Source organism: Xiphias gladius, chromosome 22 (assembly GCF_016859285.1).
Source record: "Xiphias gladius isolate SHS-SW01 ecotype Sanya breed wild chromosome 22, ASM1685928v1, whole genome shotgun sequence".
Lineage (NCBI taxonomy): Eukaryota > Metazoa > Chordata > Actinopteri > Istiophoriformes > Xiphiidae > Xiphias > Xiphias gladius.
In genome coordinates, this window is record NC_053421.1 from 23619730 (window position 1) to 23646723 (window position 26994).

Below are 26994 nucleotides of genomic sequence, written 5' to 3' on the forward strand. Positions count from 1 at the left end.
AAATTACATTACATAAGGCACCAACATCACTAACCTGCTCCCTGTGGGTTCAAACTGTCCATCGTGTTGCATTTGTGCCATAAGAGTAACAGGCTTGAAAGTTTCAACCCGAAGAGCAGAGGACGGGGCCTCACAAGACTCTAAAGAACCCTAAAGGGTCCACCAGAGGGCAGTGCTTGACCCGTAGTTGCTCAAGCGGTATGCTGCCATGATGCACGGTTCGCTCACAGGCTGTGCGGCTTCGAACCGCGGCCCCTCAACAGTAACGTTAAGGACACGTTTGAGGGGTTGAAAGCACTAACAGGGCAAGACCACAGATTTTTGGTTGTGCATCAAAGAAAAAAAAAATACAGGATATTTAATACATTTAAAAGCGTTTTTTTTTTTTTTCAAATATACAAGTCTGGACACAAAAATGGATCACTGGAAAAAAAAAAATATGTTCATTGGGATTGAGCCTTAGCTAATTTATTTTAGTTTTGTCTCAAAACCTAATAATTTCTCAGTAGGGAAATTATACCTTGGAAGCAATGGGCCAAGGAAACGTACAATATTTATGGAAAATGTGTCTGATACACCTGTCCATGTCTTCATAAGGGGGAAGGAGGGGCCAAGGAAAAACTATTGTATTGACGCTGCTATTGTATTGCTGAACACGCAAAACTGGACTTGGGTCAATTTTTCCTTTGTATGTTTTTGTCACTTTCATCCTCATGTGGTTACTGTCTTGTATAAAAATCATATAACGTAAATACATTAAACAAGACTAAAATTCGACAGCCATGCCAGTGGCTCTGTAAAACTGTTCTTTAGGCACCGGTTCTTAGTTCAGGGGGGATCGGCAAAGTTATTAATTCATCCTGTGGGGAGCATTAGGTTCTGTACCAAATTTCATAACAATCCATCCAACATGTAATCAGTGTATAAAATATCAATCATCTGCATATCTTTGCGCAAGCAGGCGCTATTTCTATAGTGTTCCCAAACATCACAGCGTCTGCAGGTGTCAGCAGTGTTGACCTTAAAGTCTATTTCAGTTAAATAATGCGGTAGCATCTGTCACACTCTGTCGGTGAGTTGGCCTCATGTGAGCCACCTCTCTATGCAGCTCATGAACACTGTATAGTTGGAGTGCCAGTAAACGTGCTTCACTCCAGAGTGAACGCACGTTGACACGTCCCCGCGAGCATCCAGCGCCTTCAGCCCGAACGTGTCGTTCCCGTAAAACTTTCAGAGGGAGGAGAGGAGAGAAGAGAAGGACAGGTTGGTGCCGGCGTACCATTTGGTCATAGGGCCGAAAGTGAAAACAAAAATGGGTTTCCAGTCGATATAGAAGTCGTACAATTTACTGTAAGTGTAGGTTTGATTACATGTAGGTTTTGTTTTGGTAGGTTGAAATATATAATATATAATATATTGAAATATTCATATCGGTTTGCAACTTACCTCCTGGTTCCTCATTTCTACAACATTTTCATTGCTGTCATAGAATCCAAAGTGGCTGTGCAAGAAAAAGAGGAAACAGTCAGTTGAGGTAAAGAGGTCTCCAAACCCGTGCTGCTGTTCTGACCATGAGCGGACTAACTTTCACTGGGGATTTTCAAAATCCTATTTTCGTCCCCCTCACTTTTAAAGTTACATTTGGGTTTATTTATCTGTAGTTTTAGTGGTAGCGGAAAAATCCCGAGGAGAGAAAGGAGATGTTAAGAAAAACGTTGACCTGTTTATATGGACTGCTTTCAAGTGCAAATATGAGGAACATAGGATAACAAGGCTGTTGCATCCACCACTGATTAATTAGACTTAATTTTCAACACAGACGCATTTAGACGAAAGAGGATCAACAGCGTGTGTGAGTGAATTAGAAAACTTTGATGACAGTGAAACCTGGACTGCCATGGTGCGATGACGCCATCGTCTGGTCCTCCAATCAGCACGAGCTTCTTGATGCGTAGGAAGTTCTCCCTCCATGCTGAGGAAGTGGAGAGGAGAAATGTTTGCATGTTTGTTTGGTTTTGTTTTTACAATGCACACGTTTACTGCGCATCCACAAGTGTACAGTACAAAATGGCCATGAGATTAATTCCTTCCGGTACCTTTCATGTCATTGTGAGGTCTGTCACCATTAAGCTTCGCCAGAAAGTTGTTGCTCTGCACGTACTTGGACCTATGGTGAGGGTCTGTGGAGAAAACATTAGAGTAAATGTCTCAGAGTACCTTTTAATAGGGGGGGGGTTGTAATGTTTGTCAAATTACTGAAGACCACCGCCCTCATTCTTACCGTTCCAGTATTCGCAAATAGACACTGTCTGTCCCAATCTGTTGTAGCAAATTTCAAACACGGCCTTCTTTACGCAATCAGGAAATACCTTCTTCAGGTAGTCTGTGTCTGTGGAGTAAGACAGTGAGAGTCCTACAATGTCACCCTTCCCCGAGGGACAGAGGCTAGATCGCGGACATGCTGTGAACATGAAATGAAGCTCCCTGACCTCCATATTGCCCAGCCTGTGGCGATGACAGCGAAATGAAGGTGTCCACGTTGTGGTCCGGAGTCGTGGAGAGAAGTGCGCGACAAATCAGACCACCTGTGAGGAAGGGGGAGAGGACAAAGGAGCTGCAACCTCAAGAGAGCTCAGACAAACCAATACATGGTATACGATCTGATGCAGTGATCCTAGTTTTTTAATCCCTCCGTGGAGACCCACTGAGATTGGAGAGGTTATCACTTTGTGGTCGGAAAGTGGGTGCCTCCCGTTACATGTTTCACTTCCCCTTCAGATATCAAACAGCCCATAGCCACGCTAGCAGCTGTGTGAGGCCGCCCTGCGGCACAGCAGTGCTTCTGGCGAAACGCTAATGTGGGCACCAACACGTTTTGTAGTTAGAACGTTCACTGTGTTTGTTTAGCTAATTAGCATGGCAACATTTGCTAATTAGCAATAAACAAATAGCGCTGCGGCTGTTGGGAGAGCCATTCGTTTTTCAAGTATTTTGGTCACAAACCAAAGAATTGCAACATTCAATTCTGACGCTCAGACCCCTCATTAGTGGTTAGTCTTAGTGTGCAAGAAGGGGGTCCACTCTGCTGTCGCGTCCCGAAACTGGCCCTGGGTAAATGCTAAAAGTGTATGTGCCGTGCGTGTTTGCGTAGACATGCAGAGTCTGTCTGAGTGGGAGAGAAAGAAAGAGAGAGAGAGAGAGGGGGGACCTTGTGAAAAGCACAGAAGATGGATGCCATCGGGAGCCTTTCGCATGATGGAGCGAATGGCTTTCCTGAAGCCCTGGACCTGCCGCCACAGTGGATACAGACTGGTCAGGTTGTTGTACAGGTCAATCACTGACACCTCCGTGCCTGGATGCACCTGGACGTGAAATGGAAAATTGAAAAAAGAAAAAAAAGAAAAGAAAGAACAGAGAAGTCAAACTTTTGATCTTCCGTTTCAGCAAAAGGGAGAAAGAGACAGTACATTTCAGCAAGAATGATCAAATCAACTTTCAGCAAAACTATCAGACCAATGACTGATAATGTTATCAGCCAACTCAGACAGATTTTGGCTCGTATACAGTAGTTCTTCCAAAGTAAAACTGATCTTGAGGAATAGAAAATGACAAGGGAAACAGAAATAGGTGCCCTGAAACCCCTTGCTGATTTTTCACTGCATTCAAAATCTGACTGCCTTTAGAATAATCTGTAATGTAATCTACTTTAGGTCTGGAGTCCGCAATAACTTTCATTAACGCCTACTCGGGGGGCTAGGTGGGAAATGTGACCACTCTCACACTTCAAATGATCAACATTAAGTTTCACTGGAGAGTAAAATATGAAATACCAAGGCAGGTTTATAAAGAGCAGTGGTGGAATGTAACTAAGAACACATACACACACACAGGTACTGTACCTAAGTGCAGTCTGGAGGAATTTTATCTTTCTGGACCATTTTTTGCTGCACTGTACTCGTGACTTTGCAGATTCACATGAATACAAAACGTACCTCAGCAAATAAATTACTACCTATTACTATAGATTGAGCTACCAGGCAGCATAAAGTAGTTACAATTAACCCCAGCTGCAACATTGAAGTGACAAACACATTACACATTAATAATTATAATTCAATTATATTGCCCTGAAATGGATTCTTCTGCATGATGAGGAAAATCTCCTCGTCCGTTTGTGCTTCTACCGAGTAAAATTTTGAATGCAGAACTTCTATTTGTACCAGAGCTATAGCGACACTTTTGTATCGGTACTTTTACTGAAGTAAAAGACCCGAGTACTTCTTATATCAAATGCGAATGCAAAGACAGGTAGAGCAAACCGACCAATTATTGGCCTACTTTAAAAAAGAAAAAAAAAAAAGTTTTCAGTTTAATGTCAGCTTCTGGGTAGTCCTACCTTGGTTATGAAAAGAGACAGAGTTTTCAACTGTTCCGGTCCGTCAAAAATGCCATGCACGATGACGACGGGCTTGTACCCGTCAGTGCAGACCCCCGCCAGAAGCAGCAGCAGCAGCCGCAGCCGCAGCACCGGTGAGCCTGGAAGAGTCCTCATCTCCAAAACCGGTCTCAGGTGAGACCGGAGGATCGAGTGAGGGGGGTGGGGCCCGAGAGAGACTCGGCCCCGGGGTGGGGGTTGAGGCTTTTAATAGTTCCGATTAGTATTGATCCCGTCGACCCTCGCGTGGAGACACGGAGCCCACGTCCCCGCTTCCTTCCTCCTCACTGCTTCGGCGGAGGTGTGTCGTCCGCGATGCTGTTCTCTGGGTTGATGTTGAAGATCACATCCGTTTAAGTCTTCAGTTATCTCTGGCCTGGACGTAGCGCTCATCCAGCCTTTTAAAACGATTCGTGTAACTTAGTACGTTTACAACGAGTACTTTCCCTACTTGAGTAGGCTGCCTTACACTTTTTTTTTCTCTTGTACAGTTCACAGGCAAATGTTGTACTTTTTACTCCAGTACATTTATTTTATAACTTTAGTTACTAATTACTTTGAAGATTCTGATTAACGAGAGGAAATATAATCAACAAATAAATGATCATGCATTATTATTATTGGTTAAGTTAGGACTTGACTGATTCCTGGGGAGAAATTCACGAGCTACCCAGCAGTATGTAAAGTTCTGATGCCAATTCTCAGTAGTCTTTCTACATGATGAGTACTTTTACTTTTGGTACTGTGAGTGTATTTTGGAGCTAATTCTTTTACTTGTGTAAAATTTTGAATGAATCCCTTTCACTTGTAGCGGTGTTTCAACACTGTTGTATTGCTGCTTTTACTTAGTTTGCTTTTAATTTTTAATTTTTAGTTCATTTTAATTTTAGGTTTTTTTTTATTTCTCAGGGCATAAATGGAAAATTGATCAGCATGAAACCCTTAAAGTCGTCAATATTACAGAAATCTCAATCTCATCTCTATTTTTGTAAACCGCGCTGCTTCTGTAATTTTGTGTCTAAAGTATTTTCTGAGAATAACTATACGGGAAGAGCCGATGATTGTTGATTGTTGTAGTTCCTCGGATTGCCGCAGGGAGGCAGTGAGCGCTGCAGCCTCTGATGCAGCCGCGCTCTTCTTCGGTAACGGTACACGACGTATTTCCGCCCTCGACTTCACCGTGCGTTAAGCTAAGTTAGCAAAAACATTTACTGATTTATTTATGTGGTGTTTTATGGGAAAAATAAAGCAACACGTAAATAGTTTTACATGGCTGTGGAGGGATGTAAGTTTCCACGCAGTGTCCTTACAGGGAACTTGTGAGCTACAACTCAAACGAACAAACTCAGTTAGCTGAGTTAGCTAACTCATAGCCTGCTACTTCTACCAGAACAACAACGTTGTTTGAGCATTTTGAAAGGCGGTAAGTGAAATGAATGATTTGTCTTAAATGAAGTTTAACAGCATTTTCAGTTTAAAATAGACTGCATAAGAAATAGAGGATGAACTCTAGTGTACCATTTGAATTTTAAGGTCTAACGACAAACATAGTTTCAATTTAATAACCATGTATAAGTTTTTTTGTTTTAAAGCAAGTTGAGGAGCATTTAGTCAGACACATTTTGCTGTATGAGCTTCAGTCTAGCTTTAGAGCGCACCCTGCTGACACCTGTCTTATTCACCTGTTTGGTTGTGTAAGACAAAACCTTGATGGAGGAAATTATGCTGGCATGATCTTGCTTGATTTGAAGAAAGTCTTTAGCACGGAATCATACTGTTATATATACTGTGTTTACTGTGTCTGTGTGTGTGTCTGTGTGTCTGTGTGTGTGTCTGTGTGTGTAGGTGTGTGTAGGTGTGTGTGTGTGTAATGTATTTTTTAAGATCTCTTTTCTTTCCTTTTTTTTTTTTTTTTTTTTAAAACTACGTCTAACTAAGGCTAGAACTGCGTCACTTTTTAACTTTCCGGCTGACAAATCAGAATGGGATTCTTATATAATATACATACACACACACACACACACACACACACACACACACATACACACACATATTATTGGCCAAGTTCTCATAGCTGTCAATAAAGTTTCATGAAATTTAAATTTATAAGACAATATCGATACAGACATAAAGCTAAACAAAAACATCAAGCTAAACAAATGTAGGCAAAATTTAAACATATTATACATCCACTGCTCACTTTATTAGGTACATCTGTTCCGTCTAATGCAATCTAATACAGCTGTTTCGTTGTAATGTCTATTTTCATGACAATGTCCAGTTTTTTGATACCGTCATACAGGTGTTAATTCAATTATATGTTTTAGCACCGGGGTCATAGTGATGGTGTTGTACTGGACTGCATTATATTGAGAAGTGCTGCTAATATTCTGCTCCCCCTCATATATGTAAATTTGAATTAGGAACACTTCTCAATATAATGCACAACAGCACTTTTAGTATAACATTAGTAAAAAAAACATATAATTTTAATTTACACTTTTCTGAGAATGTCAACAAAAAACTGCTGGGTTGTTAATTTTGGACTGGGTACAGGCTTGTACAAAGGTAATGGTAATCGACAATAACTTTAGATGTTTGGTTGTAACCAGCAGTTTCTGTAACAACATGGCATAATTCTACGCCTGGCTTACGGATAACCATGTTCATGTGTTGTGACTGCTCCTTTAACAGGCACCATGGCCAATCTAGAGCAGTGGGTTAGTGACCGTCTCCATGATATCCTCGGGTTGAGTGACAGATATGTATCTCAATTCATGATTGGCACTGCACGGAAAGCATCGAGTCCTCAAGACTTAGTGACTCGCCTCGAGCAGACAGGCACAATTGACATTGACCAGAGTGTGATTGCCTTTGCGCAAGAGCTCTTTGACAAGGTAAGGTACAGTTGTAAAATTGTATTGTCGTCCTTTGTGAGATTTTGCATTAACATATTAACATAAACTTCAAATGCCTCAAATGTTACAGTAGTTGCTTGCATTTTCAGTCTAGGAACTTTTGGTTTGAATGAAACCTCTAACTATCTGTTATCACTGTGTTACAGATTCCTCGCAAGCAGGTTGTTGAGAAAGCATCCCGGGCGCTGGAACGGCAAGCCATTGAAATGGATAGGAAGAATCGGACGTACACGTTATTGGAGGACAGCGACAGTGATGGAGACGCTGTGATGGAAAAACAGAAAGGGAAAAAGAAAAGCAAGGACAAAGACAGAGGAAGCAAGAGGAAGCACATCAGACAGAAGAAAAAGAGCGAGTCGTCAAGTGAGGATGAAGCACCTAAACGGTAATCCAGACGTGTTGTACGGATATTATTACGCTTGTTTGTTTATTTGCTCACTATTTGTTGTTGCAGTATACAATGAGATATGTTTGTGTATAGTTTTAATAGTAGAGCAGGATATTTTGTTTTGGATAACAGTTAGAGCTGAATTATTACAGCATTGTTTTCTAATTTATTGGGGATTTATCTACAGTATTTATATATGCTGTTTTGATTTTGGTTCCATCTACTTCTTTTTTTAAGTTTTTGCTGCGTGGGCAGTCATAGTCTAAAAAGGGGAAAAATTAAACCCACAGTGATACATATAATCGACCAGTGAAAAAAAAACAATTAGAAACAACATACCTTGGCACTTGGCTATAATTTTTATTTATTTATTTATTTTTAAAGCAAACAGTCACACAGTAAGAATATGTTTATTATTTCGAAGGCATGAGTGGTAAAGTTGGGATTTTCCGACAAGCTGCAAAGCGTCGGTGTATTGCAGGATATGGTCAACCTTTATCTGGAATGCAGGGCCTAAATATCTTTAGTAATATTTTGGAGAAAATAGCAGATTTGGGATCTAAATTGAAATAACTGTGGTGCATGGCGTGTTGTAAAGTTAAAAACAATGTTATCTTGGTTTGCCAGTAACAAGACACATAAAAAGCAGCAATTAAAATGATTTTATTCTTGCATGTGAAAGGAACAGACATGTTAATATGTTCAGCTCTTATATGAGTGACCGTTAACGCAGTCTTATTAAAAAAAGAAAAGAGAAGCAATCTGTAAACATTTATCATCAAAGAACCATTTAGAGCCTATTAAACTAGTAATAAAAAATTTAAATCAATTCTAAATTTTGTAAAGAAGCAGCAGTTTGATGCATTTAATTTCCCTAACATCAGGGTTAACTCAGGCCAGTCTGTCAAGAAAGAAGAGGAGGAAGAGGAAGAATGGGAGAAGGAAGAGCGAGAGCGATTGCAGGACATAGAAGAGAGAGACGCGTTTGCCGAGCGAGTGAGGCAGAAAGACAAAGACAAGACCCGCAACATAGCAGAGAGGACTGACAAAAAGGTGGGAGACATGGGAATTACCACACGTCTCATGGATTTTTTGCAAAGATGATCCCTGTGTCTCGCAGGTAAACAACTTCACATTGTTGTTTTTCTCCAGGCTTATGAGGAAGCTCAGAAGAGGCTGAGGATGGCTGAAGATGATCAGAGAAATATGGTAGGTACTCTAAGCTGGAAGACAAGTTTTTTGTTTGTGCTGGGAAAAAAAATCATCTTATGAACAGAATATTTTGTCACATTTACACTTCTTTAGTAACATATCATATGGGCATTTGAATTGTAACTGTTTGATAAAGTTTCTGATCCTTTGTCATCTTCTCTCCATCTCTAGTTGCCAGAGTTGAGGAAGCACTCTCGCTGGGAGTATTTAAAGAAGAGAGAGGCAGAGAAGCTGGAGGACCTGGAGGCAGAGATCCTTGACGATGAGTACCTTTTCGCTACAGACGATCTGACTGACAGGGAGAGAAAGGAGTTGGAATACAAACGCACCCTTCGGGACCTGGCTAAAGATTACAAAAAGGCCGGTGCCAAGGAGCAGGAGGAGAGGAAGAACAGATACTATATGCCGGAAGAGAAAAGAAGCAAGGTAGGAACGAGAGATGCCACATACTGACACAATGTGCAGAAACAGTCACCTACTGAAGTGTGGTTAAATTGTTTGTTTCCTTCCCTCCATCCCTCTCCCTTTCCCCTCTGACCAGGAGGTGCCCCAGAGGGACCTGGAGCTAGAGGAAACTCCCATGGAGCTGGGAGGAGAGCAAGGCCGCTGGGAGGAGGAACGGCTGAAGACGGCCTCCCTCAGCTTTGGGGCCAAGAAGGAGCGAGAGCAGGGGATGAGACATGAGCAGGAGAAGTACCAGCTGATCCTGGAGGAGGATGAGATGATCGACTTTGTCAGCACTGCCATTACCATGAAAGGAACTCGGAAAGAAAAGGTGAGCTTCATCTGGTACTGGCATTTGTTCTTCTTGCTACAGTTTTTAGTCTGCAGTCAAACAGTATTTATCATACAGATTAAAATTACAGTTTTTTGATGACACCCTGAATCTGCCTGCTACTGACCATAAAGTTGGTTCAAAGGGGAACTGCACCGAATTTATCCATCGAAGTCTGTTGCATCAATTTTGATCCATTTTTTTTAAATTGTCCATCTTGATCTGGACAATGTTATTGGAGCAGTGTACTGGAGTACTCTTAAGCTAACTTGAGTCTCTGTATGACCCATAGTTGTGAATGGTTCTCTGTCTATATGTCTTTTAGCCAGAAGGCTGACTTCTTCTAGTCCTTGGATTAAACGGATTGGGTTAGATATAAGTAATATGATTATAACCTGTTTAGGTTTATTTTAAAATAAAAATACATTAAGCAAATGTAAATTTGTGGCTGTGTTTCAGCTAGTAGAGCAGATTTTCCACTAATTAGTTAGTTAATTATTATTTTTCCATTCCAACAATGTAATAGGAGTGCAATGCTAAATTATTACTGCAGTGATGTGTAGGAGCAAAGTTAGCACCAGGAATCTTATCTGTAGAGCACTTTTCAGAGCTCAAGTTACAGCATGCTACAGCAGGGCAGCAAAATAAACCAAAATCATAAGATAAAAGATAACAACAATTCAGTGATGTAAGATTTTTTAAATGTAAGTGATGTAAGAAGTTTTAAAAAGGGGACTAAAACTGAATTCAAAGACAAATAAAATAAAGTCAAAAGTCAAATAAAATCAGGATAGGCTCCCCGATAAAAGTATGTTTTAAGAAGAGGATTAATAAATGTCAGTGACTCGGTCAGCCTGATTTCCTCAGGTGGGTCATTCCACAGCCTCAGGGCCCTGACTGCAAAGTCCCCTTTAGTTTTCAACTGGGTCTCTGTAACAGGTGTCTGGCTTTAGGATTTTTAACCATGTACTGGCTCTTATGGTACTAAAAGGTAATAAATGTAACTGGGAAAAAAAACATTAATAGCCTTAAAGGTAATCAGTTAGATCTTGACGTGAATTCTAAAACATACTGGGAGCCACTGTAAAGAAGATAAAGATAAAGATAATTTAGAGAAACTGAAGTGTCTTTTCCTTCTGACCCTGTCGCGTTCAGGATCAGGAGGCCCCGGCTCTGTCACAGGCAGAGCTGAAGAAACAGTCCATGCAGGAGGTCCGGCGCAGCCTTCCCATCTTCCCCTACAGAGAGGACCTGCTAGCTGCTATCCACGAGCATCAGATCCTGGTCATTGAAGGGGAGACAGGCTCTGGAAAAACCACCCAGATTCCACAGTACCTCCTGGAAGATGTGAGTGCAGAATCTAATCATAGCATCATATACTTACATATCAAGCATGTTATACTCTGCTATAAAAGCGTGACTAGCAAACACGAAAAAAGTCTACGACAGGCAAAATAAATTCAAGTCAGTTTAAATAGTAACAACTCAAAATCAACCTCAAGTTTATTGTTTGGGCTCTGCAGGTGAACCATACATTGACACTTGCTTTTCCATAAATTTTTACTTCATCCTTTGGTAAGTTTGATCATTAGTTGCCACATTTTAACCAAGAAATTGAAAGTGAGACTTAAAGCTGTATCACAGCAGGTGCAAATGATTCATGCAGCACTAAAAGGAGTAGGTCCTAGGTTCGAAAGACGCTTATTTGCTTTCTTACCAAGGGTCAGATGAGAAAATCAATACCACTCTCACGTCTGTCCAGTAAATGTGATGCTACAGCTAGCAGCTGGTTAGCTTAGCTTAGCATAAAGACTAAAAACGGGGGGAACTGGCTAGCTCTGTTTGAAGGTAAGAAAACCTGCATACCATTACCTCTAAAGCTCACTAAGTAAAACATTATATCTCGTGTGTTTCATGAGCCATGCTAAAACCTGAAGTGTAAAAACAACAAGTTTTTAGTTTTACGGGGGTTATGTACGAGACTACCATCTTGGATAGGCCCAGTAACTTGCTCCAGGAAATTACTGTTTCCGGTTGAGAAGAAGTCGGCCACATAACCCCTGTAACACCACAAATTTTCGTTCTTACACTTTTGTTTTTCTGTTAATTTTAGATGAGGATTTTGTTACCTTTGGACAGAGCCAGGCTAGCAAAACGAAATGTCAAACCGTTCCTTTAAAGTTCACTCCTGATGAAAACTGATGAAAAGAGTGGTGGCGGCGATCTCAAAACGTCTGCGAACAAAACTAAAACGGTCTGCACAACAAGAAAACACTAGTGGTAACCAGCGAAAATGAATCTACACTTGCAACTGTTGTTTCTCTCAGGGCTACACTAAAGGAGGCATGAAGATCGGATGCACACAGCCTCGCAGAGTGGCAGCCATGTCAGTTGCAGCCAGAGTAGCACAGGAAATGAGCGTCAAGCTTGGGAATGAGGTGAGCTTGGCACATTATCATGTTGATCCCATTTTTCACTTTATTGCAAACAGTTTTATTAATTCTAGATGGGGCTACGGGAAACTATTTAATATCTATACAGCAATGAACTCTGTATTTTACTATAATGCATGTTTTTGTGCACTGGTATTTAAAATCTTTCCTAGCATTCTTGATTTACTTCAGAGTATTGTTGACCGTTTCTTCAAACAATTTTTTGAAGTGGTTAAGATTCAAATTCAAAATTCTTGAATCAGTTTTTTTTTTTTTTTTTTTCCTCATATAAACTTTATTGCTTGATCCAGGTGGGCTACAGCATTCGTTTTGAGGACTGCACATCAGAAAGAACAGTACTCAAGTACATGACAGACGGCATGCTGCTCCGAGAGTTTCTCACTGAGCCCGACCTGGCCAGCTACAGGTAAAGCAAAGAACGGATCAGTAAGAAGCAAATTAAGCCTGATCTTAGCTCCGAAGTGATCTCCACCCATTAATTTTAGAATAAGGCTGAATTTCTGCCGGATTGGTGGCTGTTTGACGTGCAGTTTGAGAGGGTTACGACACGTAGTTAAACACCTGACTGATCATCGATCTGGCTCTCTGACGATTGGATGAATTTCTGGCCGGTCGGAGTTGGGTCAGCTGTCCTGCGTTTTTAGCAGTTCCGTGGTTTGATCTCCCTCGTGAATGCTGTCTAAAGAGCTGTGATAAACTGTAGTTAGCTTCTTTCAGTATTGTTGGAGTAGTATTTTACATGTTGTGGCAAAAACTGTAGTCTTGAGACCGCTCTGATATAAAACTGAACTTCACTGAAGAAAAGACATCATATTGTCTGCATCCTCTGCCCATCTGTAGCATAATATTATTCTTTTTTTCTCGTAACTTTCCATTTAAAGTAGCATCACACAAAGTAAAGATGCCTTTCTCTTTTTTTTTTTGTCGACACTGAGGATGCAGTCTTCTATTTTGATCAACTTTAATGGAATTGTCAGCGGACAAAACCAACCGTTCAGCGTGAGCTCCACGCTGTAGCTGGTCAATTGATACGTAAATTGTGAGTGTAAAAGTCACAGGTGTAGTGTGAGTTAAGAAAACAAACAAGATTAATGAAAATGCAAAGCGTCAGACCAGCTCAGAAAATAAATTATTATGCAGATAATCCATAGGTATTAGATTTTTGTTTGTGTTAATTGGAGCATTAATCTTTGACGACATAAATTTGCTATATTTCCTTGGAGATTTAGTTGTTTCCTACTTTTTACATTTCTACATTTTTGTGTTCCTAATCTCACCCCTCATTGCACTTTAAAAGTTCAACTTTTAATTAGGGTCACGTGTCCTTGAATTATCAGGTAATACTTTTCTTCTCCTGCCACATGTCATCTGTCACCCACAAGCTTCCCTCAGTTCCTCTCTGCAGTTTCACATTCCAAATAAATATGTCAATTTATTAAACACCTGTAGGTGTTACTATTAGGCTCAATCCGCTTTCCCTGCACTTTTCTGTCTCTCGCTCCATCCAGTGTGATCATCATAGATGAAGCCCATGAGCGAACGCTCCACACAGACATCCTGTTTGGTCTGATTAAGGACATCGCCAGGTTCAGACAAGACCTGAAGGTGCTAGTGGCGAGTGCTACTCTAGACACCGAGCGCTTCTCCTGCTTTTTCGACGAGGCACCTGTCTTCAGGATCCCTGGCAGGAGGTTCCCCGTCGATATCTACTACACTAAAGTAGGAACTAGCATGTTGTTTGAATGATTTATACAGTATATATTAGATTTTTTTAAACTAATAACTGATAAACTTGTTGATTTATGGTTGCTGCTTGATGGAAAAAGGACAGCAACATAAACATCAGCAACATCTGTTTGTTGTGTTACCCAGGCTCCAGAGGCAGACTACCTGGAAGCGTGTGTGGTGTCAGTGCTACAGATCCACGTCACTCAGCCTCCTGGAGACGTTCTGGTCTTCCTCACTGGACAGGTATTGTTGATATCAAGCATAGGATTCTTGGAGATTTTTTTTTTTTTTTTTTTTTCAGTCTTGGACGCATTAAAGCACATTACAGTTGTTATGGGAGATAGTTGATCTCCTTCTCCTATTGTATGTAATATCAGGATATATTCCGTCCATTTTGGATGCAGCAGTTTTAATGTATATTTATACACCTCACAGTTTCATGCTTTTACTCCTCTGACACATTTCGTGCAGTTCAGAGAAACTCGTGTGCATTTGCTGATTTAGTTGAGTTTCTTTAAGATGATGTGAAAGTTGCCCTACAAGCTCTGGAAAAAGGACACAAGTCATTTGGTAACACCTACTTCCCCTGATGAATCAGGAAGTGAAAAGGAATTACAACAGAAGTGATATGGGCTTGTGTCCTATTCCATGTATTTTGGTAGTTTTCTCATTGAACATGCCGACTTTTACAGTTATATTACAGTGGGGAAAAAAAAACTTCTTTTTGTCATTTTTCTACTAAAATGAGGTGAATTCTAGTCATAAATAATATCATAATCAGTTCTTTCTTCATGAGGTGTTTATGACACCAGAGAACATTTTGGTAAAGTGCATCGTGACCTTGTGTCAGTCTCTGACATCTGATTCTGCCTAGTGGGACCATGTAGCACCTAAACCATACAATCCGTGAGTGACCTGTCAGCCAATTAGTCTTGTTTACAGCTCTTGGGGCTTTCGTAAAAAGCCAGGGTGAACAGAACTTAAAGAAGAACAAGAATCAGCTTTAATGGCCAAGTGTGTGTTCAACACCGTTCCAAGAACAATTTTCAGCAAGACAAAAATAGACATAAAAACAAGGACAACAAATCTGATAAGACACTGGTAAATATAAACAAATGACTCTTATGTAGATGCAAGCAGGCGGAAAATAGAGCCACAATAGAGCAACAGTGAACATCAACATACAATGGGTATATATATGCAAATTGTTTCTATAAATTGTAAAAAAGAATACAAATAGTACAGAGGTACGTAAAATTCCAAGGAGTGCTGAAATAAATATTAAATGGGTAAGGTTGTTTTACATACATACAAAGGCAACAATGCATAATATTTTTTCCTTTGTCTGGACCAGATGAACTGAACTACGGGTGTGAAAGCGACCTAAGTTACGTTGTTTCACCAGTATTCACTTACGGATTTTGCTGCAAAGGGAAATTTCTTATTGTTTATTCTTGTGTGTTGGTTGACTCTTCGACCTCTTCCTCCATGTGTGTGTGTGTCTGGCAGGAGGAGATCGAAGCGTGTTGCGAGCTGCTCCAGGAAAGATGCAGGCGGCTGGGATCTAAGATAGCAGAGCTGCTGGTCCTTCCCATCTACGCCAACCTGCCATCTGACATGCAGGCGAAGATCTTCAACCCCACTCCACCTGGGGCCCGTAAGGTGAGGCAATGTCTTATTTATCTGCAGAATACTTGGGAAACTTTTATTGTTATTGCCCTGGATGTAGTAGATCACTGCCGGTTTAATATTTCAACGTGGCAGACACTAAGTGGTCAGTAGACTGCGATGACAAGTTTATTCCTTATTGAGATATAAATGAAGCCAGTAGATCTGAATTTGTTCTCTGTATCAGTTGTCTATTAATAAAGGGCCTTCTCATATTTACCCAGATTAGATGTTCTTGCCTTTATTCGCCAACAGAGGTCGCTGTAGTACAATGAGATTTGGTAGAGAGACTTAGTATCCCAGTTTTTTTAACACTGTTTGACAGGAAAAGCTTTGTTTTGATGTTTTTTGTCGCATTTTTTTTTCTCATTCCTTACAGCTGGATTTAATCTTTATTCTGCTTTTTTTAGAGCAGTGCTTATTTACTTTATCTCTTGGTGCTGCGTGTTCTCTTCCCATCAATCCAAGGTGGTGGTGGCTACCAATATAGCAGAAACCTCACTGACCATAGATGGCATCATCTACGTCATTGACCCAGGCTTCTGCAAACAGAAGAGTTACAATGCCCGCACTGGCATGGAGTCACTCATTGTCACGCCCTGCTCACGGGTAACACTGTTTTTCTTAATGTTTACCAAGCAGGAAGTTGACGTTGAAGTGAAGCGATGGCAGATGTTATCGAAGAGTGTAGCGAATGCACATGTTTTCAAAACGTTAGGAACACATATCCACACTAATGAGGAGGTTATGTGGCCTGACAACACCACATCCACTGCAGATATCAGATAAAAAAGACGGACTGGCACCAAGTAACGTTCTTTACTAGCTTACTGTGTGTTACAGCAGTTGCTTCTGTGTTGAAACATTTCAAGAGCTCTGATGCTAATTTATCAGTATGATGATGCAGTAAATCACAAATGATCACTAAACCAGATGATTTTTACTTTGTTTGTTCTGTAATCGGATTTATCACCATGAATTAAAACATTTTTTACCCACCGGTTTAATATAGTGTATATTTTTTTGATAGTACCACTTTGACATAATTAGCTTTTTAAAAAATAATGAGCCACCATGACTTTTATAACAGAAACATCACCAGCTGATCCCAGAACAGAGAACTGATGTAATTAGCGCTGCTACAAAAATAGCAGTCAATGTATGTCAGACCTGTTTAGAAGGAAGTGTCATTTTCTCTCAAGTGTGCTGTCGATGGTGCAGCTGTTATTGTTTAAGTGTGTGTGTTTGTGTTTGTGTGTGTGTGTGTGTGTGTGTGTGTGTGTGTGTGTGTGTGTGTGTGTGTGTGTGTGTGTGTGTTGTTAGTTTCTTTACCAGCTCATGCTGTGTGTTTCTGTTTTCCTCTCAGGCTTCGGCCAACCAAAGAGCAGGCCGTGCAGGCAGAGTGGCTGCTGGGAAATGTTTCAGGCTTTACACAGCCTGGGCCTTTAAACATGAGATGGAGGAAACGACTGTGCCTGAGATTCAGAGGACCAATCTGGGAAATGTAGTCCTGCTGCTGAAGAGTCTGGGTGAGGGGAGGACGCGCTTGGGTGGGGTTGGAGTCAGGATATAACGACTTTTAAAATGGTCATTAAGCTGGAGCAGATTGGATCACTATTTGTTGGCTGGGACTGTGCAATAATCTTATGTTTTTTGCTTGCAGGGATCAATGACCTCATACACTTTGACTTCATGGACCCACCTCCTCACGAGACTCTGGTCTTGGCGCTGGAGCAGCTCTATGCCCTGGGAGCACTCAACCACCTGGGAGAGCTCACCAAGGTACAAACTCAATGCCTGTATTTATTAAACTTCCAGTTAGACTTAATCGATATTTTGATAATTAAGTGACAATGTGAAAACAAAGTGACAGTAGTGTGAAAAGGGTCGCTCAAAGTGATGAGCCTACAGAGAATTGTCTCCTGAATCTGCAACTCCCTTTGGCTTTACTGAACTTTGTAAAGATAAATATAGCTGTCTGGTCCGCAACTTTACTGTTTTGGTTCACTCCCATTGCGCCGTTTTCGGTTGCGGCAGGCAGCTGTTTTCAGTGTAAAAGCTCTAAAAACCCACTGTTCACTACCTGCTCAGCACCAAATGGCTGACAAAGTTGGAGACGATATAGTGAGCATAGTGGAAGCTAAAGAGTCAACTCAGGAGGTGGTAGAGACCAAAAATAGAGCTCAAATAGAGTGAATATTGGACTTAAATTCGGCAGGTTGACAGAAGTGCAACTCTAAATGAATGATAATGTTGCTTCATAACTGCTGGATGTGTAAATAAGCAGCTGTTTGCTAATAAGTTTACCATATCAGCTTAAAAGGTGATTATGCAATATGCCAGTGTTGTGTGAACAACACTAAATTCTGTTGAGTTAGAAAATAATGTGTACAGTAACTTTATTACACTTATCAGTTGATCCTGGCCTCTTTTTATAGGGTTCATTACAAGTTGTTTTCCTTTTCCAGCAATCTAGTAATTCTGTCCTCTAGACCCCCACAAATCTGTGAAAACCCATCAGTCAAACGTAGTTATTGTCCTATGACACATGTAGGACATTTAATGGGTTAATTATTCCCACTCAATTCCCTTACCACAGTCAAATCTGCAACAGAAGCTCATAGGAAAACAGAAGAAACTTTTACATTCTTACCTTTAATCACAGAAAGGAGATATGTAACATGTGCTTTGACATGCATAATCTGTGACCATCTTCACTCTGCATATTTGCATGACATACTGTACATACCTGATGCTTTGTCATGGCTTCCAGCACTGAAGAGTGGCTCACTTCCTTGATTCAAAGTGTTGATACATGGAATAGATGCCTCATTGTGTTTACAACTCAGAGCTTTTACAACCAAACTAATCTTATAAATCAGTGATTATCAAGGATGAGAGAATGTTTTTCAGAGAGTTTGGCTGACTGCATCATTGGTAAGTGTTATTGGTTTTTGTTTATTAAATGAATAAATAATGTTTGTTCTTGTTTGTCAGCTGGGTCGTAGGATGGCTGAGTTACCCGTGGACCCCATGCTGAGCAAAATGATCCTGGCCTCCGAGCAGTAAGTCTCAAGTCTGATGCTAGCATAAGCCTTCACTATATGTTCATTTAGCAGGACGCATTGCCTGCCTAAGTACTTTATGAAGCATAAAATGTATTAAATCAGTTAGAGGCATTGGTTTTCCTGCATGTGATTATGCAGCTGGGGTTCGGCGTCATGGAAGTTGCTCCAGGAGTGAAGCTATTCATACCTGGGCCGCCCAGTGTGCTCTGACTTTAGCAATAACAGGAGACCTGTAAGGTTCAGTGGAAGAGTTGTTTCACCAGGTTATGAGATAGGTTAATCAATATGGACCGTAACAGACAAGACAGAAGACTATTTAAATGGGATAAACAACAAAATGGGCACTGGATAAGGAGCTTGTATGATTTGTGCTGTAAATAGGGGTTTGAAGATCAAGTCTTCAAGCAGGAGAACACTGATATTGTATCTCTAAGGGAGAAAGTGTTTCACAAGGTTAAAGGAAGGCTGGACAGACAAGATGAGGAGTAAACCAAAGCTGCATACTTATTGTGAAATTAAAAATGATTGTTTTACTGAAAATGATCTTCTTTATAATCGATCAAAGACAAAAAGTTCTATTTGTGCTCAGATTTAAGCTGCTACGCTCCCTTCTTGTATTGAAATGGGTCGGTACTCTGCTTTGGAAGAAGAACTCCTCCAGTGTTTAACTTGCAGAAATAGAAAATGAGAATGATTTTGTTTGTTACTGACCTTTTGCATTTTGAATTTTGTGATCTTCTTGTTACATAATACAAATAATACAAGTGAGTTGCTGCACGTGGATGACTCACATCCACACGCCTGAAACTGTTTGAAAAAGAGATGTCATGCATTCACCAGTTTATTTGGTGAATGCATGGGAGTTCAAGAAGAATACTAAATAAGAAGTAAGAAGTGGCTGATTGTTGTTGTTGCTTTCTCTGCCTTCTCTATATTTCTATTTCATTTTCCTTCTATGCCTCTCTCCAGGTACAAGTGTTCGGAGGAAGTGTTGACGATAGCAGCCATGCTGTCGGTGAACAACTCGATTTTCTACCGGCCCAAAGACAAGGTGGTGCACGCCGACAACGCCAGGATGAACTTTGTGGTGCCGGGGGGAGACCACCTGGTGCTGCTCAACGTCTACACACAGGTATAAACACAGCTGCATAACAGCGGTTAGGGTTGAAGATATGTCCAAAGTACCTGCTGGAACGTAACTGTTGGGTCTGCTGCCCCTCCAGTCCAATTAAACCCGCATGAAAACCTGTCTTAGGGTTGAAGATATGTCCAAAGTACCTGCTGGAATGTAACTGTTGGGTCTGCTGCCCCTCCAGTCCAATTAAACCGGCATGAAAACCTGTCTTTATGAATAGAAACTTATCATGTATAATTGTGTCAGAGTGGTGTTCGCTGGGTTCTGCATAAATCTTTGGGGCCATAGTTAAGTGTATTTTTTTATACTTCATTTTATTCCAAAGTCTTTTCTAATATTTTCTCAATATACCTACATGAGTAGGACAGAATAGTAGAGTTGAACTCTCTCGCACAGTCTCAATACAGCATTCAGCGTTAGAAGGTAAGAGTTATTGTTGTGTTACTGTTGTGAATTATTAGTGTTCATGATTTGTGTCTTACCCTCTGGCATGGAAATAGGAAACCAACAAATTTTCAGATTTTCTGACCTTGTACACAAATTTGGTGTATGCACATTTTAACAGGTTTCCAACAATCTGTTCTTTACATCTGCCTGTTATTAGACTATCTTACTAGTTCAACTACTCAACTGTAATCTACTACATTTAGAGAGTTTATAACCTGTAACTTATTTTCATAATAATTTCTTAAAGGACCGGAATGATATTTTAATAGTGAATTAACAGTTACTTGAAAAACACTGAATTAGATGCACTTTGGCTTTTTATATCAACATATTAAATATTGCAGCTTTTACAATTTACAATGTTTAATTTTGAGTTATGAAATTATACAGTGGTTCTCAAGACAAAACAAGACTAATGTCAACATGCTGACATTTTCTAATTTACAATTTAGGTTTATGGGCATGTCTTTAGTTTTGCAGGTATTTGGTCATAAACAAAAGGACTGGACAAATTAAAATGTTTATCTGATATTGTAGCTAGATTAAAAAGTCAGAGGATCGCAAAAGTTATTACAGTTCATGCCGAGGAGGTAATTTTCATGACAGTCTATCTTACAAGTCAACCTTGCTCGTGACGCTAGATTAAAAATCGGGATCACCAAAGTCATAGTATTCTTCCGCTGAGTAATGCACAAAATCTAATCCCAATCCATCCAACAGCTGCTGAGATATTTCAGTCTGGGCCAAACTGGTGGACCAACAGACTGACGTCGCCATCCTTAGCTTGGCTAACAAAGATTAGAGGAAAGACAAAAAAAAAATCATATTTTTGTATTGCAGAAGAATGTTTTTCTACTTTCCTGTCCTGTTATACATATCACAAACCATCAGATTTATCTTGCGACCCCTTGTGGAGTCCAGGCCCCCAAGTTAGGAACCACTGATTTACAGCTATCGATTGTTTGTGGAAACTAAAAAGCCCTGAGATATTCTCAGACCAGAACCCAGGCTTTGTCCTAACTGCAGTCATTGTCTTTCTCCCTCAGTGGGTGGAGAGCGGCTTCTCCACGCAGTGGTGCTATGAGAACTTTATCCAGTTCCGCTCCATGAGAAGAGCCCGGGACGTCAGGGACCAGCTGGAGGGTCTGATGGATCGCATTGAGGTGGAGGTGGTCAGCTCCCAGGGAGACAGTGTGCCCATTCGCAAGGTTAGTGCTACTGAGAAAGTCATCCAGAGTTTTAGCACCGTTTCCCTACAAAAACATTGAGTCTCAACTTCAGTTCTCGATATTGGTAAAGAGGATGTATTTTAGTCTGAGTTTTATTATTATTATTATTATTATTATTATTATTATTATTTTTATTTATTTATTTATTTATTTTATTATTTATTTGCGCGGTGTGAACATGGTTGCTCTTTGGTTTGGACATGTCTGATGAGGATGTTATGTAGATGCAGGCAGTAATTAGTCTGTTAGTTAGTTATTTAGTTAGTGTGTCATGCACGTACAAGTGCCCAGCCAAAATGGACTTAGAAGACAAACACACAAAAAATAAATACTGCTGCATTGCTGACTCAACAGTATTTGAATCAGCAAGGCTACTTGCCTGTTTCTATAGTTAATGAACGTAATTGTGCACACAGAGATTTGAATGAATTCAAATCAGCAAGGCTGATTCAAATACTGTAGTTACTTGCCTGTTTCTATAGTTAATGGCAACATACCTGAACGTAATTGTGCACACAGAGATCTTTGAAATTCTGCTTCAAATAAGGCTCTTCACTATAGTAGTTTTTCATCTGAAAATATGTTCTTAGTTTAGGTTTGTAACTAACATCAACCAAACACCATCTTTCTTTGTACATAAGGAACAATTTGCTCTGAGCATTGAAAAATAAGAAAACATAATAATGATAGAAGATTAATCAATAATCCAAAAGAAAGATTTCACCTCTCTATTGCTGGGGTGTCCATCCAAAATGTCCCAATTAAAGATCTTTCTAGTGAGCAATTTTTCAGGCATATTCACAAGTCTGTTCCGAAGTCGCTGTAACTGTTAAGGTGAGGAGGGAGCTGGGAATTCATAGACACCACAGTCATAATGAGATGGAGAAATAAAAGCACTGAAGAGCTAAATCTCTTGTTTTTAAGACCTGACTGAAAAATTCAAAACGGTGGTGAAGATGGTGTCTTTAAAAAAAAGAGAAAAAAACAATGTTTGTATTAAATATTTGCTTCTTTTTTGAATGTTATTAAATAAACCCCAGGCTGGAGAGCAGGACTAATAATACACTGAGGGCCTTAAGGTGAAAAGCTGCTTAATTTGGGTTTGACAAGCTCCTGTCAACATGATCTCTTTTCCGGGATATCCTTTCCGTTCTCTGAAGTTGAATTCCATCTTTTAGCCTGCATGTCTCCTGGTCGACCGGTCGATTGGTTGGTCGATGCTCTCGTTGGACCAAATTCCCATTGGTTTGGACAATTGCTGGTGTTACATTCATGAGGAGAAAAGTGCTACATCAGTAGCCTTCCCGGATCGATCCATTATTTACTGCAGCGGCGGGAGGGACAGACTACCAGTGAAAACAATCATTTCAGTATAAAATAATTGGGTTGAAATTTTTTAATATGCTGCAAATACTAGCTTTTTATGTTTATTTATATTTCATTTAGGCTAATATTGCTACAAGGTAGAATGCACCCAGTGCACTCTAGATAGATAAGGTGCAGACTTTTTTTTTTTTTTAACCCGTGGCCAATTGATTGATTGAAGATTAGATATGATTTCAGTCGACCAAGATTTTGCTTGGTTGACTACAGCCCTAGTCTCCATAGGGAGGTGAAAGGTCACCCTCAAATACAGCCCCTGTTTTTGCTCAAGAACACCTCAGGCAGATGGATTCTGTCACAAGAGAGTTTTGACAAAATACTAGGCTCTAGAAAAAGTATATTGTTCTGAAAATATCTAAGAGTATCTAAGAGGAAAGCTCTAAGTTATCACTGAACGGAGGCTGTGTGAATAGCCTTCTCATGTCAGGGTTAGTTTGTGTTGTGAACGCACCCCTAAGCCACTTGAGATAAGCAAGGGCGTTTGTTTTATTAGCCGGGGTTACACCTTTTTCCATCACATGCTGTTTTCGCCAAAGTCAAAAATCCTGCGGCCAAATGGACAAAAGCAATCCCGCAACTTATTTTGTTGTTATGAATTAAAAGTTCAGCAAATATTTAAATAAATGTATAGTTAATATTGTAATTGGCATCTAAAGAAAACTTGTTACTTTAGGAGTTGTTGTTGCTAATATTTCTTTTTCACTTTTGGAATTGAATAGAGTGGCTTTAGTTACCTTGAGCGTTTTCCTTGTTTTAAGCCAGGGAGCACTGACATCTCTGTGTTTACTGTACACGCAAACATAACCGAAGTGAATCTGTCATTGGAGAATGTTTTTAAGATTTTAAGCCGAAATGACAGACAAATCTTTATTGACTTTTCCACCACATGACTAGTGTGTGACAGACATTATCTGTCAGATGAATTTCAGTGTCATGCTGTCCCTTTAAGTATTAGAATTGTGAACACACCCAGTACCACCTGGCCTAGATTACAGCCAGTGAGAACAGATAAAATGCGTCTGTGAAAAGAAGATTGGAGAGGACAGGTCTGAATGTTTGGAGTGGAGATGCACTTGGGTGGTATCTGTTAGCTAATCCCACACAATACCCACCTCCGGGACAAAACTTGTGCTTTGTTACATTCTCATGAGATACGCAGAATTTTCAATCACAGTATGAATTAGCCGCTCTTCCTGCTTCCTTATCCATTTTGTACTTTCCTTTAACAAAACACTGATTCCTGCCAGTAACACGTTCAAGCTGAACAATATATTATTTCTGCTTTCTCATTGTGGCTCATGAATGTGCAACGGCATATCAGAAGATTTTATTGCCAGTTTATGAATCATATGTTACATTTGGTTTATCTAGAAGATAACGATTTTTAGTTGGACAATTGATGACTGGTATTCTTCAGGAGATAAACAGAGCTGATTTGGGTGTAGTGGAAGATGACTCTGTAAAAATTCGGATGATCTAAGAGAGCTAATTATCCATTATCCATATTCTGCTGTACAGGTGATCAAAAACTGAGATGGTTGTTTAATTCTGATGTGTCTCAGTTTGATAACTTGGCCATAAAAGCCTGGAAAAGAAGGCACAATGGACAATCTATAAATTAGTATTTACTCTGATGTCTCAACTGCTATATAGTGAATGTTTCTGTCGAGGATTTATGAACTAGATAGTGAACGTCTGACTGAAAGGTAATTCTCTATTTATAGATGTTGTTATTGTTTGAAAATATATATGCGGAATTTGAATTTGTGATGTCTTGACCGTTTGGTGGGCTGCGATTTGTTGCCCGCTTGACCCCGTAATAAAAATTTTAAGCCTCTGGAAAAAACCAGCAGAGTTGCTAATTTAATCATTTCTAATTAAGGAGTGAGCCAATTCTTCATACCATCATCTAGCTGTTAAATTGAAAATGAGAGGGTCGTGACTGGATCTGTCTGACTCAGCACAGTAGCTGACATTGATCGATTACATTGCACATTGGCTTTGCTGTAATAATTTGGAAGAAGACCTTCAGAGTTTTTACAACAGGGACAGGAAGAAACACAGAGTCTGCATCGAGTTGAAGTTAGTTCAGGATCAGAAATTGAGCGGCTGGATTTGTGTTGTTTGCGTCAGTGACTGTGATCAGAAAGAGAATTAAGTTAAAGGGGAGCTAATGTCTTGGAGGAAACCCTGAGAGGACCACAAGTCGGGCTCATCAGTAATTAATCAGCAATCATTGACACAAACTGAAAAGTAGCAAAATTTACTTTTTTTTTCATGACTAATTTTAAAATAGTACAATATAGTCGCTTCTCACTCACTAATGGGCCCTATCTGTTAGGGTAAGTAGAGTGCATTATTCATACTGGGTTGGGCTTTAGACTGGATGGTCCAATCCTTATTGTGTTTACTCTACTAGATTATTGAATAGCTGCTTTTATTTGCCCTTACATTCCCTTCTTTATCACCTTATTTCAGGAGTTGTAGATTATTTACAAATGTATATACTGAAAGAATAATCTGCATATGTTTCCTTATGTGACCTTTGATTTTTTTTTCTTTGTTGTGAAAACATGTGGCAAAAAAACACCAAAATATAGTCAGTTGGTTGCTATTCCAAGCACATGATAGTATTTTTTATTTTGTCTATCACCTTTGACCTTCCTGAACACACACACACACACACAACCAACCCCTCCTGTTGTGCTCCCAGGCGGTGACGGCAGGATACTTCTATCACACGGCGCGACTCAGCAAAGGGGGCTACAAGACGGTGAAGCACCAGCAGACGGTCTATGTCCACCCCAACAGCTCTCTGTTCGAGGAGCAGCCCCGCTGGCTCATCTACCACGAGTTGGTCTTCACCACTAAGGAGTTCATGAGACAGGTCTGCCTGCTCAGGATGTGATACGGCTTACTTCTAAAACAGTCATCTAAATTTCTCTGATATATCTGAAATAATGTTAGGAGATGGTAGGTAGTAGCTGTAGACTGTTTTTCAGAGGCTTGTTTGCTAAAGTGGTAGAAAATCATTAAACGCTGACAACAGCTACAGCTTAAAATGTAAATTACACAGTCACACCTCCCGTTGAGCATGAATGCTTCCACAGGACAACTGCTTGTGGGCATGAGACAGCACATTAATGAGGAAGTGTGACAAGGGTTCCTGTACAATATTGAACTCTATTCCTAGCCCTATCACATTGCATATTCTCTCTCCCATGCACGCAGGTGATCGAGATAGAGAGCGGCTGGCTGCTTGAAGTCGCTCCCCACTACTACAAAAGCAAAGAGCTGGAGGACAGCAGCAGCAAGAAGATGCCCCGCAAGCAGGGTAAAACAAAAGAGGAGCTGGGCTGAAGAGAAGACCAAGGCTCGGGGGACTGGTGGCAAAAATAAAAAGGGCAGGGGCACACTCCCTTCCTTTCTCAGGGCAGGGTAAAAATAGGAAAAATTACCTTGAAAGCTTGGAAATTGCATAAAAATAAAGAGGAAAAGTGTGGAAATTGTAGTTGTGTGGTACCAGTTCAGTACATAAATGTCTACATGGTTATAGCCTGTCTTCACATGTGAAATTATTTTCTGCTGTAGCTTGTTATGGCATTTTTGGACAGAGCTTGCTCGGTGTCTGCATTCAGCGTAGCAAATTTGGACCAACAGACACAAGGAGCAGGTTGATGGGTCCAGTGAGAAGCGGGTCGCAAAGCTTACAGACTTGACTGGCTTAATCATAGACCAGCTTCGTCAGCAGGGCCACCACCAAGAAACACCAGTGCTCTTCCGATCTGAGTTTCCCGCAGCAGCAGTACAGACTCGCTGTATGGGTGTTTCAGCTAATGAATCAACGTGGGAGTTTTGGTTTGTTTTTCAGGTTCTTCTGAACACCCGCCAGACTGTTTGTTGACCTCCCCTAAATATAGACAGGCTTTGTCAAATTTCGCATTTGTGCAAGCAAGCACACTGTTAAAGTGTACAAATGGACTATTACTGAGAAGTCTCCACCAATCTGAATTACAAAACCAAATAACGAGTTTTACCCACGTGCAAGGATCCTTATCTTGTTTTTCATTTTTCTAGCACAATAAAGTTTTACAACCATCTGCTTTCGTCCTGTCTAATTTGCTGAATAGATTCAGTATGTCGGTTGGTTTGCGG

The 26994-nt window shown here is 40.3% G+C and overlaps 2 protein-coding genes across 7 annotated transcripts; one reads left to right on the forward strand and one right to left on the reverse strand.

Annotated features, from left to right (window-relative positions):
* Positions 1-394: 394 nt before the first annotated feature.
* LOC120784150 (lysosomal thioesterase PPT2-A-like) lies at positions 395-6206 on the reverse strand. 2 transcript variants are annotated; one of them, XM_040117667.1, is made up of 9 exons: positions 6118-6206; positions 4397-4833; positions 3209-3362; positions 2490-2585; positions 2282-2389; positions 2097-2180; positions 1888-1972; positions 1447-1501; positions 395-1227 (listed from the first exon to the last, which is right to left on the reverse strand). In XM_040117667.1, the coding sequence occupies exons 2-9, from the start codon at positions 4550-4552 to the stop codon at positions 1084-1086; spliced, it is 882 nt and encodes a 293-aa protein (XP_039973601.1). In that variant the 5' UTR covers positions 4553-4833; positions 6118-6206; the 3' UTR covers positions 395-1083. The 2 variants fall into 2 exon arrangements, with proteins under 2 accessions (XP_039973601.1, XP_039973602.1); XM_040117668.1 differs by lacking the exon at positions 6118-6206 and having other exon boundaries at positions 4397-5363.
* dhx16 (DEAH (Asp-Glu-Ala-His) box polypeptide 16) lies at positions 4639-26928 on the forward strand. Of its 5 annotated transcripts, none has more exons than XM_040117665.1 (21): positions 4639-4736; positions 7130-7332; positions 7500-7738; positions 8626-8794; positions 8894-8950; positions 9125-9379; positions 9495-9728; positions 10884-11075; positions 12056-12166; positions 12472-12587; positions 13690-13900; positions 14054-14152; positions 15419-15571; positions 16046-16186; positions 16944-17106; positions 17241-17359; positions 18575-18642; positions 19615-19777; positions 21274-21435; positions 25553-25726; positions 26071-26928. In XM_040117665.1, the coding sequence occupies exons 2-21, from the start codon at positions 7135-7137 to the stop codon at positions 26197-26199; spliced, it is 3153 nt and encodes a 1050-aa protein (XP_039973599.1). In that variant the 5' UTR covers positions 4639-4736; positions 7130-7134; the 3' UTR covers positions 26200-26928. The 5 variants fall into 5 exon arrangements, with proteins under 5 accessions (XP_039973599.1, XP_039973598.1, XP_039973595.1 ...); XM_040117664.1 differs by lacking the exon at positions 4639-4736 and adding an exon at positions 4743-4858; XM_040117661.1 differs by lacking the exon at positions 4639-4736 and adding an exon at positions 5478-5583.
* Positions 26929-26994: the final 66 nt, after the last annotated feature.